This window comes from Mobula hypostoma, chromosome 1 (assembly GCF_963921235.1).
Source record: "Mobula hypostoma chromosome 1, sMobHyp1.1, whole genome shotgun sequence".
Lineage (NCBI taxonomy): Eukaryota > Metazoa > Chordata > Chondrichthyes > Myliobatiformes > Myliobatidae > Mobula > Mobula hypostoma.
Genome location: NC_086097.1, coordinates 111,533,346 through 111,549,864, shown reverse-complemented (window position 1 = coordinate 111,549,864; position 16,519 = coordinate 111,533,346). Strand labels below are relative to the sequence as shown.

The window sequence follows — 16,519 nt, the reverse complement described above, 5'->3', positions numbered from 1 at the left end:
TTTGGACTTCATTTTCGCTTTCAGCACCTGCAGGTGGGCCAGTCAGTCAAGTTAGGATATTATTGCTCAGTTTCAGTTTCTGTTCAGTTAAATAAAAGCAATGGCCTGATTTCAGATAAAGTTTATGAAAGTATTTTTGAAATGGTTGTGGTAAAAATGCATGAATGGAAATGAATGAATAAACAAACAATTTGAAACATAACCTTGAGTGAGGGAAATAACAATGCATGCATTACATACTAATTGTAGCTTTTGCTGAGTTTGATAAACAAAGAGCATTATAATAATTGTTTCTAAATTCACAGCATTAACCCAAAAGCAAACATCCTCCCCCATGTATTCACTAAATATTCACTCACCTCAGTCTTCAGTTTGCCCATTAACTTACTTGCACAATATTCCAAGATCTACATAATTAAATAACCTGTTCTCTGAAATCACATTTTTAACTCATGCCAGAATCTATTTTACAAATTCCCAACCGTTCCAAGAGAAAAGGTACAGTACATCATCTATAGATATATTCCCAGCAATAGCGACGAGTTGAAAACATACCCCGAATAGGTTCTTAAGTGGAATTTGCTTGGCACTGTAGTTGTTTCTTGGGATACATCTACATTCGCAAACTGCAAGATAAAGAGCCTGCGAAGAAATGTATTGAAATTAATGTCATCACATATTTAACACTCTGAAAACAACTGAAGTGAATTACTGCACTGCTTAATATTTCCATGATAATAAGCTTCTGTTAAAAAAGTGTTTGTTTTCTACCTTTGCTCTCGTGGACGCAGGTTTGGCAGTGTATCAGAAGGGTTACCTTTATTCCCTCACACTTAGATTAAGACAATAATGATCATTATAGGATCTGACAGGGATAAAACCTTGGATCTGTCCAGCATAATAATTCATCAACATTTGGGGAGCGGTGAGTTGTGGGGGCAGTTCTTTCATGGATCAGTATTCACCAGCAATTTTATACCAAGATAGTAAGGTGAACACTCACACAACATTTCAATAACTGTTTGAAGCACTTTCCTGTAACATTCCTGACCTGTTTCCCCCTTGTTATCAAAGAAACAAAAACTGAAAAATGTCTTATGCAATTGAAGAGTCTTTGTGCATTGCTTTGTATTATGGGCATACATGATTCCACTTTTGTTTCCACTGAAGTTAAGTGTCAGGGTACGAACAGGGAAGCCGAAGTATCGATAGAGGAATGTAATTTTATCAAACCTGGTGCTTGGTAAGTAAGAATTATTATAATAATTAATAATAATAATAAACCTGCTGATAATAAAATTCTCTTTTTTAATGGAGTTGTACTGCTGAAACTCTGGACTATCAGAGAATTGTATAAAAAAATTGATATGGGTGTTCCTAAAAGCCTCAATATCTGAGCTTAGTGCACAAGTTTGCCTGCTTTGTCGACCTATTTACAAGGATAACCCATTAAGTGTATTTTTAATACTGGTGTATATACTGTTCAAGTAATCCATGAGTCATGACACCAATTATTAGGCAGAATCTTTTTTGAAAACCAAGAGCTATTACATAAAAGTCTAACTGAATAGTTACTGCAGAATACCTGGACACATCTAATGACCACGTGGTCAGTGTTTCCAGGATTCATCTCTCCATGAGTCACATTGAATATTCTATAGCAAATATGTGCTTCAGCTAAGTTCCAATATTAATTAAATCATTCCAAGTTACTGCTTACCATCCATAAATTTTTAATTGCAGCTTTATCTATAACTATTTGCCAAATCCGGGGACTGTAACTTTTCCATTTTAGGATCTCAAAAGTCCTGCGATCTGTCCCTATTAAAACAAGTTAATATGGTAGAAAATTGATCTATAAATGACATATTTTAAGTTTATCATGAACATGTCATAACATTTCTGCATAAACAGTTTTATTATTAATCCGTGATACTTGCCGATTGTTAGTTACGAACAGAACACCAATATAATACATTTTTTGAAATCACAAGACGATAAATAATGGTACTTCACTTCAGCAAAGTTCTACAGGTTATATACATGATCAATTGGCTTTATAATATGAATTTCGCCCATGTGAATTTGGCAAGCTAAAGATGTTCAAACCCATTGCATCTGGTCACTCAGCTTTCTATGGTGCTCTGGGGTTGTTTAGGAGAGTCTGCAACTACAACAGGCCAAGCCACCAAAGAGGTACAATTAGGATTTTGGAGTATTATGACTCAGCTGTGTGCTCTATAGCCAGGTATAGCATCCCTCTGATAAACAGCAATAGGCAGGAAACTTATAGAAACTAAAAGGTTGCTCCTTTGTGTTTCAAAGACAAATAAAAATTTGTGTCAAGAATTGTAGGCTTCTTTTTGAAAGAGGCAATGAATATTTATTTACAGATACAGCATGGAACAGGGCCCTCTGGTCCAGCGAGCCACATAACCCACCTATCTACTTAACCCCAGCCTATCCACATAATCACAGGAAGTGCTCACCCACTGAGAGATCTGTCATCTAGCCAGATTCATTGCCTAGCACCAGATCCAGAATGGAATCCCTTCTAGTCGGCCTGACTACATCAAGGAATGAGGGGGGATCAAGGATCAACTTTATTTGCCATATACAGTTATATGCATTAGGAATTTGCTGTGGTGTTCGTGCAACATACAACAAAACACCATTCAGCAAATATAAAGAATAAAGAAATATATAAAAAATAAAGTTAGAGGTTAAAGTATGGATATGCTTAAACACATAAATAGTAGCACGTATTTATGATGTAAACGACATTATAAAAAGGGGTTTAAAGTGTTGCCAATACAAGCAGTGACGGAAGTAATAGTGAGAAAATAACCAGAATAGTTGATCAGATTAACTGCCCCGGGAGCAGAATCTTTTCAAGTGTCATGAAGATTTTGTTTTAATGGTGCAAAGTGTGTTGTTTACATAATATGTCAGGAATTCTTCCTGAGCATACCTGACAAATTCAGCCCCATCTTTTGTATTAAGAGGGTGCCAATCAATATTAGGGAAGTTGAATCACCCATGACAACAACTCATTATTTTTTTACCTTTCTGAAATCTGGCTTCCAATCTGTTCCTTGGTGTCTTTATTGCAATGGTGAAAGGGGAAAGTTCTAGATAATCCCAAATGAGTGGTTGTTGCATCCCCACCCCCACTGTCTCAAGTAGATGAACTCACCATGATGGCCTTTCTGCAATTGTGAAATTATCCCTGATTAGCAATGCCACTCACTGCCTCTATTACGCCCCTCCCAATCCTTTTGAAACACTGAAATCTATCTAAACGTGTCTTTAAATGTTACAATTGAACCCACTTCTACCACAACCACTGGTAACTCATTCCACACTTGCACCACCATCTGAGCGAAGATTCCCTTTCACCCTTAGCCTATGGTCTCTAGTTCTCATCTCACCAACTTGAGGGGAAAAAGACCTGTCTATCTCCTCAATTGTGTATACACCTATATGATCGCCCTTTGGCCTACTGTGTTCCAGAGCAAAAAGTTCAAATTGATTCAACCATTTCCTATAACTCAGGTCCTCATGTTCCGGCAACATACTTGGAAATATTTTTCTGCACTCTATCCACTCATGGATATCTTTCTTGTAGGTAGGTGACCAAAACTGCATACAATATTCTCAACTTGGCTTCATCAATGTGTTGTACAACTTCAATGTAACATCCCAATTCCTGCACTCATGAAGGCCTATGTGCTAAAAAGCTCGCTTTATGATCCTATTTATCTGTGATGCCACTTTCAAGGAATTGTGGATCTATATTTCCAAGCATCTTTGTTCTATGGTGATTCTCAGAGCCCCAGCATTCACTGTGCAAGTCCTACTTTGTCCTGTACTCCCAAAGTGAAACACCTCACATTTGTCCGCATTAAGGTCCATCTGACGTTCTTTAGCCCATTTTCCCAGCCAGTCAAAAACAAGCTGCAAGCTTTGATAGCCTTCCTCACTGTCCACTATGCTCCCATTCTTGGTATCATCAGATGTTTTCATCCAGTTGACCACATCATCATTTAAATCACTATAGATGATGAACAAGAAGGGGCCCACCACTGAACCCTGCGACACACCTGTGGTCACAGCCCTCCAGTCAGAGAGTCAGCCATCTTCCACCACTCTCTGGCTTCTCCGACTAAGCCAATTTTGGATCCAATTGGCAACTTCATCCTAAGTGCCAAACAATTTCGCATTCTGGACCAGCCTCTGATGGTAGATTCTGTTAAAGGCCCTGGAGACAATGTTCACTATCTTTCCTTCAACAACCTTCCTGGTAACATCCTTAAAAAAAACTCTATATGATTCGTTAAAACATGACCTAACACACACAAAGCCATCCCAAATCAGGCTCTCTATTCAAAGACTCATATGTCCTGTCCCTTAGAATACCTTCCAATAATTTACCCACGACTGATATGAAATTCACCAACCTATAATTTCCCAGCTTATTTTTAGAGCGTTTCTTGAACAACAGAACAATCCTCTGGCACCTCACCTATGGCTAAAGAGGTTATAAATATCTCTGCAGGGCACCTGCAAATTCGGCACTGGCATCCCACAAGGTCTGAGGGGACATGTTGTCAAGCTGTGGGGACTTATCAACCCTACTTCACCTCAAGACAGCCAGCACCGCCTCTTCTGTAATCCAGATATGGTTCATGACCTCACTACTGCTTTGCCTCAGTTCTATAATCTCTGTGTCTGTCTGCCACATAAATATCGACAAAAAAAAAATAATTTAGGAGCTCCCTCATCTCCCTTAGCTCCATGCACAGATGACCATGCTGGTCTTCAAGAGAACCAATTTTCCCCTTGCAATCTGTTTGATCTTAACATGGCTAGAGGAATCCTTGGGCTTCGCTTTCACCTTGTCTGCCAGAGTAACCTCATCTTCTCTATTAGACCTCCTGATTTCTCTGTCACGTGTTCTCCAGCATTTCTTATACTCTTCAAGCACATCATTTGATCCCAACTGCCTTTACCTGATATGCACTGCCTCCTTCTTTACAGGGTCTCAATATCCTTTGATAAACAATGTTCCTCAACCTGTTAATTGTGCCTTTTATTCTAACAGGAATGTAAAAATTCCATCTCTTAATATTTCACTCTTGAAAGCCTCCCATCTATTGAGCATCTCTTTGCTAGAAGATAGGCCATCCCAATCCATGTCTACCAGATCCATTCTAATACCACCAAAATTAGTCTTATACAATTTAGAACCTTATTCTAAGGACCAGTCCTATCCTCCTCCATAATTATCTTGAAACTAATGGAATTACAATCACTACGTCCAAAGTGTTCCCCTACACACTTTGTCACTTACTCTGTCTTCTTTCCACAAGGTGAGATCCAGTGTTGCACTCTTTCTACTTAAGACTTTGAATTATTAAGGAAACTTTACTGAACACTTTTGACAAACTCTAGCCCACCCAATAGTTGGAAAGTTAAAATCACTAACTATGGCAACCTTATATTTCTTGCACTGTCGGCTAATACTCCAAAACTCTAAATCCCACTGAGATTGGGAGGTCTGTAGTATAGTGCCATTCATGTAGTCATCTCTTTTCATTCTACAGTTCCACCCATATTGCCTCAGTACATGAGCCCACCTCTTTGAGCATTGCTATGACATTTTCTCTGACGTACAATGCCACCTCTCCCCCTTTAATACCTCCCTTTCCATCATGACTAAAACAGCAAAATCCCAGAACATTGAGCTGCCAGTTCTGCCCCTCCTGCAACCAAGTCTCACTAATGGCTACAACATAATTCCACTCTAAATTCACCTGCCTTACCTGAAATGGATGCATTTCAGAACATTACCCCAGTTCAGCTCATCAACCAGCGATTTCTGCCTTTGCTTATACTATTTACCCCACAGCAACTCCACTTGCCACCCTGCCACTCTGGTTCCTACACCTCTGCACCTCTAATTTAAACTCTTGTTAGTCTGACTAGTGACCCTTTTTGTAAGGATATTGGTTCTCCCTCCAGTTCAGGTGCAAACCATCCTGTGGTGCAGGTCCCACCTGCCCTGGAAAAGAGCCCAGTAACCCAAAAGCTGAAGCCCTCCCTTGGCACCATCTCCTTGTCAACAAGTTAAACTGCACTATCTTCCCATTCCTTGTTTCACTGATATGTGGCATGGGTAGAAATCCCCAGACGACTACCCTGGATGTCCTGTCTTTTAATTCAGCACCTAACTTCTTGAGCTCACTTTGCAAGACCTCATCACCCTTCTTGTCGGTGTCATTGGTAGCAATGTGGACCATGACCCTGGCAACTGGAGGCACCATATCACCCGGAAGACTCTTCCTCGTCCACAGAATCACCTGCCTGTTCCCCCAACAAATGAATCTATCACTACCACACTCCTCTTTTCACCTGAGCTACAGAGACAGACCCGGCTTATGTAGCTTTCTCAACAGTATCCAAAGCAGTATACTTGCTATTGAGGGGAACAACCACAGGGGTACTCTGCACTGATTGCTCATTCCCTTTCCATGTCGTAACTATTACTCCTTTACCTACATCCTGCAACCTAATTGTGACTGCTTCTGTCTATCAACCCCTCAATCTCCCAACGAAGTGTAGGCCATTGGGCTCCAGTTCCCTAACGTGATCTGTAAGGTGCTGCAGTTGGATGCACTTCTGGCAGGCGTAGTCATCAGGGACACCGGAGGACTGCCTGACTTCCCACACCATTTGAAAATATCTCTAACCTTTTTGGATGCAAAGATTTAATCTTTCCAGATTTTTCTCATCCATGGTCAAATCTTGATATATCCTGTGATTCTGTTTTAAGGCATTACACACATCCAGCTGATCAGAGCCAATATTATGCTGTGGTGTGCTGATGCAGGGTTTCAACCCGAAACAGCAACAATTCCTTCCAATCCTGTGACCATCTCCTACCCCATGATGCTGTTTGACTCAGTGAGTTCCTACAGCTGGCTTTGTTATATTCCAATACTATCAACATCAATAATCTACAATAGGGATTCTGAGGCAGTGAAGAGCACTGAACATGTATTAACACACCCTGAGCTATCAGGATTCCAACAACGAAATCTGCAATCTGGTTCTGATTTCTGCCTCGATCATCATCCAAGACATTTAACCCTTCGTAGAAGAAACGACAAGCCAGCTCATTATTATGCATCTTCAGTGAAGAATTTCCAGCCCAGTAGTAGCCCTAGGTCAGAAAAAAAGTTTATTAGATTACATTAATTATGTAATAACAGAGCAAATCTCGTCCATTTAAAAAGAAAGAAGTTCAATTTGAATGATAATGCAGTTGAATTCAATGTAGTGAGCTTTTATATGACTATACTTCTTTAATGATGTAAAACTTTGTTAATCTGGCAACTCAGAACTTCAGTGCTGCTGCACTATCAGATTTTCCTAACTATTGGACTTTTTTTTTGAAACACACTTTTAATCACTTTTTGAAAAGAGGTTACACAATAACATTCAGTGAAGCCCGTAAGTTTCCAAGAGAATGCAGGGCCTGCAAATGTTGTTTGTGCACAGGAACCAGGGCATCAGCAACTGTGTGGGCCACATGGCAAACAACATCCAGTGAGCCACATGTCAAATTATCCGGATTTCCAGATGATTGAATTTATGTCAGATTTTCAAATGGTAAGATAGCGGATTATCAATGTTTTACCATATATGACACAGAACAATACAGTACAGGAACTTCAGTCCAAAATCTCTGTGCCATAATCATAACTATATGCACATGGTCTCTTTCTCTCCATTTTTTGTGTTCCACTTGACCACCTTAAAAGCTACTATCACATCTGCCTCTACCATTTTTAGGAATGTGTAAGATAACGTAACTGGTAGAAATGTACATAATTCACAAACACTGACATTGAGTTGGGGTTTCACTTCAAAAGGATGGTCTGATGTAATTACGTAGAGGGTTTTTTGCACACTATGTTCAGTTTTTGGTGAACAATAAATGAACTGCTACAGCTTCTCTGAAACATATTTGCAAAAACCTACATTGTTGACCCCTTCCAGAGCTATTCAACATGTCGGTCAATGCAGTCACTTTGAAACTGCCAGAGCTCAGGAAGCAAAATAGGTGCAGGAGTAGGCCACTTCGAGAAATCTCCGCCAACACCACCAAATATTTCTATGTAGTAGCATCACTCAGTAACTCCTTTCTCAACCTCAATAAGCCCAGTCGGCAAGGACCCCAACATAAGGACACCCACAACTGCGGAACAGAAGACACCGAGACTGTTTTTATGACGCTCGCTTTGGTACAAACACTAGGAAGTGCTGACCACCTTGCAGCTTTGACAGTGCCAGCAACTGGGGACGTCAGAGGTCTATGAAAACCGGAGACAAGGTGGTCGGTGGACAGGGTTTCCCCTAGATAAATACGAGCCAATATAGCTGAGCGATACATTTGTGGGGGCTCATCCGGGATTGGATTTTCGGTAAAGCTGTATAAATCGCCACGTTAAGTAGTGCGAAGATGGATCGAGATAAGATTGTAAGCTGGTGTGAGTTAGAGGACGTACCAGTGAATCATGTGTGCATGTTAAGTGGGGTGGATTTCCGCATTTCGGGAGATGTACTAGTGCGAGGGGTGAGTTTGATCAAGGGTATAGGGCAGGTAGAACTGGTAGCTAGAAGGTGCAGTAAAGAAGTGGAATCTAGCTGGGTGTTGGTTCGTACGAGTGCTGACGTCATGACGTTGGAACTGCCAGCAACGGTCAGCGTACAGGGGGAGACGGGACCGTGGGGTCTCCACACCCACCCAGAGGAAGAAAGTGAGGAGATGCCGAAGGAGGAGCTAGATGAGATCCCAGGGGAGGTGCCAGTAGCCAGTGGTGGAGGGTCAGAGTGGCAAGGCTTGGCCAGGCCCCGTCCCCCAGCTGGAGGTGAGACCTTCGAGTTAGCGGCCGCCATTACCTCCCTGGTGAGAAGGGTCGAGGGGTCCTGCCCGAAGCTGAGAATTTTCTCAGGAGCCATGCCCACCCTGGAAGGGGAGGACGACTACGAGGTATGGATTGAGAATACGTCCCCGTTGTTAGAGGCGTGGCCAGGTTCAGATGAGGAAAAGAGACAGCAATTGGTGGAAAGTTTGAGGGGAGGGGCAGCCAGTGTAGTCCACGAGCTGAGGGCAGAATGGCCCTCAGCTTCCCTGGCGGAGTATCTGGAAGCCTTGGAGGGAGCGTTTGGAATGTCAGGAGACCCCTGGGAGCTTTTAGCAGAGTTTCACCACATGGGGCAGGGTAGAGGGGAAAAGCTCTCAGAATACATTTTTCGGCTGGAGAGAATGCTTACTGGGTTGTGGCGCCAAGGGGTAGTGAAGGCAGATGAAGTGGTGAGGTTGAGGATGAGTCGGATATTTAGTGGTTCCCTGAAGGAGGACAAGATGGCCTGGAGTCTCTGGCAGTCCTATAAAAGGAGCCCCCTCCATCATTCGGGCAGCTGATTAGAAAGGTGCGGGAGGAGGAGAGCGCGTTGGGCTGGAAAAGGGGCTCGGGCCACTGGGGACAGTCCTCAGCGATTCATGAGGTGGTGGCTGGGTTGAGAACAGAGAAACCCAAGACCCCCCCGCTTGAGGGGATATACAGGGAGAATACCCCCTTCAGGGGCCGGCCTGCACCGTGGGCTGGGAGTGGGGGGCGTTCCAGGAGAGGGGTGGTGGGTAGTGTGTGCTGTAACTGTGGGAAAGAGGGGCATTTCCGACAGGAATGTGAATGGCTGGGGGTGTGCTACAGCTGTGGGGAAGCGGGTCACTTTCGGAGGGATTGTGAGAAACAAGGCACCCTGCAGAGGGAAAGCCCCTGGGCCACTAAGAGGGGAGAGGTGTCGGGAAACTTAGGAGAGACTCAGTGAGGGAACAGACTGGAGTCTCAGGAGGAACACGTTCCCAGAAATCAGCCATGGGACCCCCGAAAGCACAAGCCGTTATTCCGGATGGACTGGTGGGACCCCGATCCAGTGTGTCCCTACGGATAGAGGGAATCTTTGCAAGAGCCATCCTTGACACAGGATAGCAGGTTACCTTATTGTACTGGTCATTCTACAACAAATATCTAAAGCATTTGCCAGTAACCCCATTTAATACATTGGAGATTTGGGGTATAAGTGATAGTGATTACCCATACGATGGGTACCTGTCAGTGAGATTGGAATTCTCGGAGGGCGATGTGGGAGTGTTGGAAGCCCTTGAGACATTGGTGTTGGTTTGTCCGGACCCGGTGGAAACTACTGGCACTGCCCTGCTGGTGGGGACTAACTCCCCTCTGGTGCAACGGCTCCTGGGAGCCTGTAAGGAGAAGGCGGGGAGAACTTTCTGGAGACCCTCTCGGTACACACAGTATTTCGAGCGGTGTTCGAAGAAGTGGGTGACCCCCAGGGGCTGGATCCTGAGTTCAAACGAGGGACGGTGTGGTGTACTCAGGCGAGGCCTAAAGTGATCTCGGCCAGGGGAGGTGGCACTAGAGATGGGGCCCCCAGATTCCCCAGAGTACCGGTGGGTGAGGCCCTGTTAGTAGACACCCCAGAAGACCTTGAAGGGGAGTCCCGGTTCCCGGCTGGGGCGCTGGTGAGACCTGAATTGCAGAGGCCCTCAGTTGTACAAGCACGCCGGATGGGGGTGATTGTAAGAAACACAACGGAGAGGGAGATCACCTTTAAGCGCAGGATGCCACTTGTGCACTTGTTCCCGGAGACAGTGATGTCCAGCGCCCCCGTGAGGCCCACTGGAGGAAAACTATTGGAGAACGGGGCGGCTGACCGAGGAGGCCTTTAATTTTAAAGACTCCCCTGTACCGCCGGAGTATAAGAGCAGGCTGGTGGAGGAGATGCTGAAACTAGGGGATGTCTTTTCTCAGGGCGAGTTTGATGTGGGTTGTTCCAAGAGCACTCGTCACACTATCCATGTGACAAATGACACACCATTTAGAGAAAGGTCGCGGCAGTTGGCCCCAGCAGATGTGGAAGATGTGCGACAGTTGAAGGATGCAGGGATTATTAAGGAGTCCCGGAGCCCCTATGCGTCCCCCATGGTAGTGGTTAGGAAGTAAAATGGGAAGGTACGCATGTGTGTGGACTATAGGACCCTGAACCGGCTCACTGTCCCCGACCAGTGGTCCTGAGGGTGGAAGACGCATTGGCCTGTTTAAGTGGGGCGCAGTGATTTAGTGTATTGGATTTGCGGAGTGGGTATTACCAGATTCCGATGAGTGAGGCCGATAATGACAAGACGGCCTTTATCTGCCCCCTGGGATTTTTTCAGTTCGAACAAATGCCCGAAGGCATCTCGGGGGCCCCAGCCACCTTCCAGCGGCTCATGAAGAGTACGGTGGGGTATATGAACCTGCTGGAGGTGTTGGTGTATCTGGATGACCTGATAGTGTTCGGATCTACTTTGGAGGAACATGAGGAGCGGCTGCTGAAGGTGCTGAATCCGCTGAAGGAGGAAGGGTTGAAACCTTCCCTGGATAAATGCCAGTTCTGTAAGCCGTCGGTCCACTATCTTGGACCTTGGACACATAATTTCTCGAAATGGAGTGGCTACTGTTCCAGCCAAGATAGACGCAGTGACCACCTGGCCAAGACCCCAGAAGGTGAGCGCCCTGCGCTCGTTTTTGGGGCTCTGTGGGTATTACCGGCGATTCGTGAAAGGATACACTAAAATGAGTCACCCATTGAACCAGCTGTTGTGTGGCTATCCACCTGTGGGGAAGAAAAGGAAGGGAGACCGAGGGCCGGAGGCAGGAGGATACTTAAGCCCGGTGGAGTCTTTTGAATTGAGGTGGGATGCTCAATGTGAGGAGGTGTTTTAATCTCTGAAAAGGGCGCTGACACAGGCCCCGTGTTGACTTTTGCCGATCCCCAGAAGCCATATGTGCTGCACACTGATGCCAGTCGAGAGAGTCTGGGGGCTGTCCTGTACCAGGAACAGGGCAACGGATTGAGGCCAGTGGGTTTGTTAGCCGAAGCTTGTCACCATCTGAGAGAAACTATCCCACTCACAAGTTGGAGTTCCTGGCGTTGAAATGGGCGGTGGTGGACAAATTGAGCGACTATCTATACGGGACCAAGTTTGAGGTAAGAACTGACAACAACCCTCTCACTTATATCCTGACCTCGGCAAAGCTGGACGCTACTGGGCACCGGTGGTTAGCGGCCTTTTCTGTCTATGAGTTCAGCCTGAAGTACCGGCCAGGAGTCGGAGCATCGATGCAGATGCTCTATCTCGTCGGGCGCATGAGGGGTCGGGCACGGCTGAGGAGTGGGAGAGTGTCCCTGCCCCGGGAGTGAAGGCCATGTGTCAATTTGCGAACGACGCTGAAGCAGGAGCCCCGATGGGGCCGGATCGGACAGTGGATCAATTGGGGGCAGATGATGATGCGTTACCCACTGTGTACTGTAATTTGACTGCTCCAAGGAACAGGCAGTTGCTGGAGTTGAGCCCCCAGGAAGTGGGGGCGGCTCAGCGGGATGACCCGAGCACTGGCACTATCTGGTACGCGGTTAGCCGGGGTGATATGGCTCAGGTGGAGAAGGCGAAGCACGCCTCAGTGCCCCTACTACTGAAGGAGTGCCCTTGGTTGAAGCTGAAGAACCAAGTCTTGTACCGGGTCACGTCGCCCCGGACCACCCCCGGTACTGGCAGCTGGTCATGCCTGAGAAGCATCGGAAGACTGTGCTCCAGGCGCTACATGGATGATTCCAGGCACTTGGGGGTAGAAAAGACCTATGGATTACTCAAGGACCAGTTTTACTGGCCCTGGATGAGGGGGGAGGTTGAAGAATACTGTAAGAAATGCAGTCGCTGCATCCGGAGGAAGACCTTGCCTGCGCAGGCGGCCCCGTTGTCCCACTTGCAGAGTGCGGGACCCATGGACCTGGTGTGTATGGATTTCCTGTCTATTGAGCCAGACACCAGCAGCACCGCGAATGTCTTAGTCATCACGGATCACTACACTAGATACACGCAGGCATTTCCCACTAAGGACCAGAAAGCGACTACAGTGGCGAAGGTGTTATGGGAGAAGTACTTTGTTCATTATGGCCTCTCCCAGCGGATCCATAGTGATCAGGGACGGGACTTTGAGAGCAGGCTTATCCATGAATTACTGGGTATGCTTGGGGTTGAGAAATCCAGGACCACACCCTATCACCTGCAGCCCAAGAGGTTTAACAGGACCCTGTTGGACATGCTCGGGACTCTGGAGATCGGTCAGAAGAGTAAGTGGAGTAACACATCGGGCATTTGGTTCACTTTTACAATTGTACTCGCAATGACGCTACGGGGTACTCGCCCTACTATATGATGTTCGGGCGGGAAGCAAGGTTGCCCGTTGACCTGTGTTTTGGGACTGAAGCAGGTGAATTACCTTCGAAGCCATGTCTGAAGTATGTGTCTGATACGAGGAGAGAGTTGAAAAGGACGTACGAGTTGGCTGAGGCGGCAGCCACCAAGCAGAACCAGCGGAATAAAAGGAGCTATGATCAGAAGGTAAAGTTCGCCCAACTATTGCTGGGAGACCGAGTCCTTATCCGGAATTCAGGACTACCTGGTAAGCACAAGTTGGCGGATTAGTGGGCGGCCACCCCCTATGTGGTGGAGAGCCAGATGCCAAATCTCCCTGTTTGCCGGGTGAGACCCGAGGACGGGAAGGGGCCTGTCAAGGTACTCCATTGGAACCACCTGTTGCCTCTGGGTCGAGAGGTGAAGATGGACCCAGAGCCCGAATGGGAGTTTATGCCTAGTGTGAGGACTCTGCGAGGGCGCGGGGCGCGGGAAGAGCCTGCTGCGAAGGAGATGGGGCCGGTTCCCACCTCGAAAAGGGATACATCATTGGAAGACGATGATTCAGACTTGTGGCACCTGTTTCCGTTCGCTAATTCCCCAGTGTCGGAAGAAGAGGCCCCTGGCCCTTCCCCCACTGAGTGAGGGGAGAGGAGGGAGAGTGTTGAGGAGCCGTCTGAAATACAGCCGGCATTGAGGGAAGAGAGGGTGGAACCAGAAACCAAGACAGAGGGCTCACAGGTGCCGAAAGGTCCCAGTGAGGGTGAGGGTGAGGGTCCGACAGGTAGGCCTGGGGTGTCTGAACTGGAAGAGTCAGCAGAAGAGGTACAGAGGTCTCAGAGAAGTAAGCACTCCCAGGAGTGGTTGACCTACACAGCACCGGGAGAACAGGGTGTGATCTCTACTGCCCTGGGAAGTTATGTCACTGCTTTATGCACCTGGGTTGAGTTTTGTGTCTTGCAAGGAGCAATGGTGAACTCTGTTAATATCATGAGGACATGACTTTTATTTGGTGGGGGGAGAGGGTAAGGGGTTTTTCTTGTATGTTACTGCGTATGTTAATCAAAATGGCTTCTTTGTTATGTTAAATGCTGAGAAAGTCTCCAGCTAGCAGTTTGCTTGGGTTATATTATTGATAACAGAGCAAATGAACCAATGGGTGTCCATGTTATTCTTTCTTGGGGTGATATGCTGTCTCATATGACTGGGAAACGGGGGTTTTGGCGGGGAGTTGGAGGAAAGACCGTGAGGACGACGGACGTGCGGGGAAAGCTCTGATCGATCACTCCGGGCGGGGAGTTGGAGGAGAGACCGTGAGGACGACGGACTTGCAGGAAAGCTCAGGTTGATCACTAGGAGAGACCGGGAGGACGACGGACGTACGGGGAGTGCTCCGGTCGATCACTCTGGGTGGGGAGTTGGAGGGGAGACCGGGAGGACGACGGACGTACTGGGAGTGCTCCGGTCAATCACTTTGGGTGGGGAGTTGGAGGGGAGACCGTGAGGACGACGGACGTACGGGGAGTGCTCCGGTCGATCACTCCGGTTAGGGAGTCAAAGGAGAGACCGTGAGGATGATGGAGGTACGGGGAGTGCTCTGGTCAATCACTCCGGATGGTCCCGGGCTGCGAGTCGAAGGGTCCGAGTGGATCACAGAGGGAAGAAAGGAGGTCCTGAGCTCCAACGTGTGCACGAAGAAATTGAACTTTGATAAGACTGGCACCTTTTCTATTTTTTTTTGTATTGTCCCTCTATTAATCTCATAGACTTAGTAATATCTATAAAGTGTAATTGATAAAACGTACATTGTGTGCTGGCTGATAATTGATGTTTGAAGCCGAATCAGGTGGCAGCTGTACAGCAATCGACGTAACCGGAGACAAGGTGGGCAGCAGACGGGGTTTACCCTAGATAAATACGAGCCAATATAGCTGAGCGTTACACAACCATTGTTGGTAGAATCTCAGATGGAGATGAGAGGGCGTACAGGAGTGAGCTATGTCAACTAGTGGAGTGGTGTTGCAGCAGCAACCTTGTACTCCACGTCAGCAAGACGAAAGAGCTGATTGTGGACTTCAGGAAGGGTAAGACGGAGGAACACATGCCAATCCTCATAGAGAGATCAGAAGTGGAGAGAGTGAGCAGTTTCAAGTTCCTGGGTGTCAAATCTCTGAGGACCTAACCTGGTCGCAACATATTGATGCAGTTATAAAGGCGGCAAGACAGCAAGTGTACTTTAGTAGGAGTTTGAAGAGATTTGGCATGTCAACAAATACACTTGAAAACTTCTATAGTTGTACCGTGGAGAGCATTCTGACAGGCTGCATCACTGTCTGGTATGGGGGGGGGGGCGGGGTAGGGGAGACTGCTACTGCACAGGGCCGAAAGAAGCTGCAGAAGGTTGTAAATTTAGTTGGCGCCATCTTGGGTACTAGCCTACAAATTACCCAGGACATCTTCAAAGAGCGGTATCTCAGAAAGGCAGCGTACATTATTAACGATCTCCAGCACACAGGACATGGCCTTTTCTCGTTGTTACTATCAGGTAGGAGGTACAGAAGCCTGAAGGCACACACTCAGAGATTCAGGAACAGCTACTTCCCCTCTGCCATCGATTCCTAAATGGGCACTGAACCCATGCACACTACCTCACTTTTTCAATATATATTATTTCTGTTTTTGCAAAATTTTTAATCTGTTCAATATACATATACTACAATTGATTGATTGGATTTCTTCTTCTATATTATACATTGCAATGAACTACTGCTGTTAAGTTAACAAATTTAACACACGCCGGTGATAATAAACCTGATTCTGATCTATGCCTGTCATAATTCTATATACTCTTACTAAGTCAATCCTCAGCTTCCGTCGCTGTACAGAAAACATCCAAGTTGGTCCAACATCTTCTGATAGCTAACACTCTCTTGTTAACAGGCAGCATCGTGATGAAGATGTTTTACACCCACTCCAAAGCTTCCTGTAATGCCATCACCATGATGGTGCATATACTTCCAAAGTTTTATACAGCTACAACATATTCCCCCAACATTTTTTTAAAGTTATGTGACAAAACTGAGAGGTGAATACAAGCAGCCTATAAATCTTCTTTACCTAGTTACTTGGGATGCCATTTTCAGCGAGCTATGGATTTATGTATACCCTCTGAACATCATTGCTCTCAGGGTT

General features: G+C 46.2%; 1 protein-coding gene across 3 annotated transcripts in view; it reads right to left on the bottom strand.

Moving 5' to 3' along the window:
- Positions 1-16,519, bottom strand: part of LOC134349943 (TPR and ankyrin repeat-containing protein 1-like) — a 146,887-nt gene that overhangs the window by 94,947 nt on the left and 35,421 nt on the right. For all 3 annotated transcript variants that reach the window (XM_063054909.1, XM_063054905.1, XM_063054898.1), the window contains exons 5-7: positions 7,072-7,225; positions 1,721-1,821; positions 556-642 (exon numbers count right to left, since the gene is read on the bottom strand). In XM_063054909.1, the coding sequence (XP_062910979.1) occupies positions 556-642; positions 1,721-1,821; positions 7,072-7,225 (342 nt within the window). The remainder of the gene's footprint in view (positions 1-555; positions 643-1,720; positions 1,822-7,071; positions 7,226-16,519) is intronic.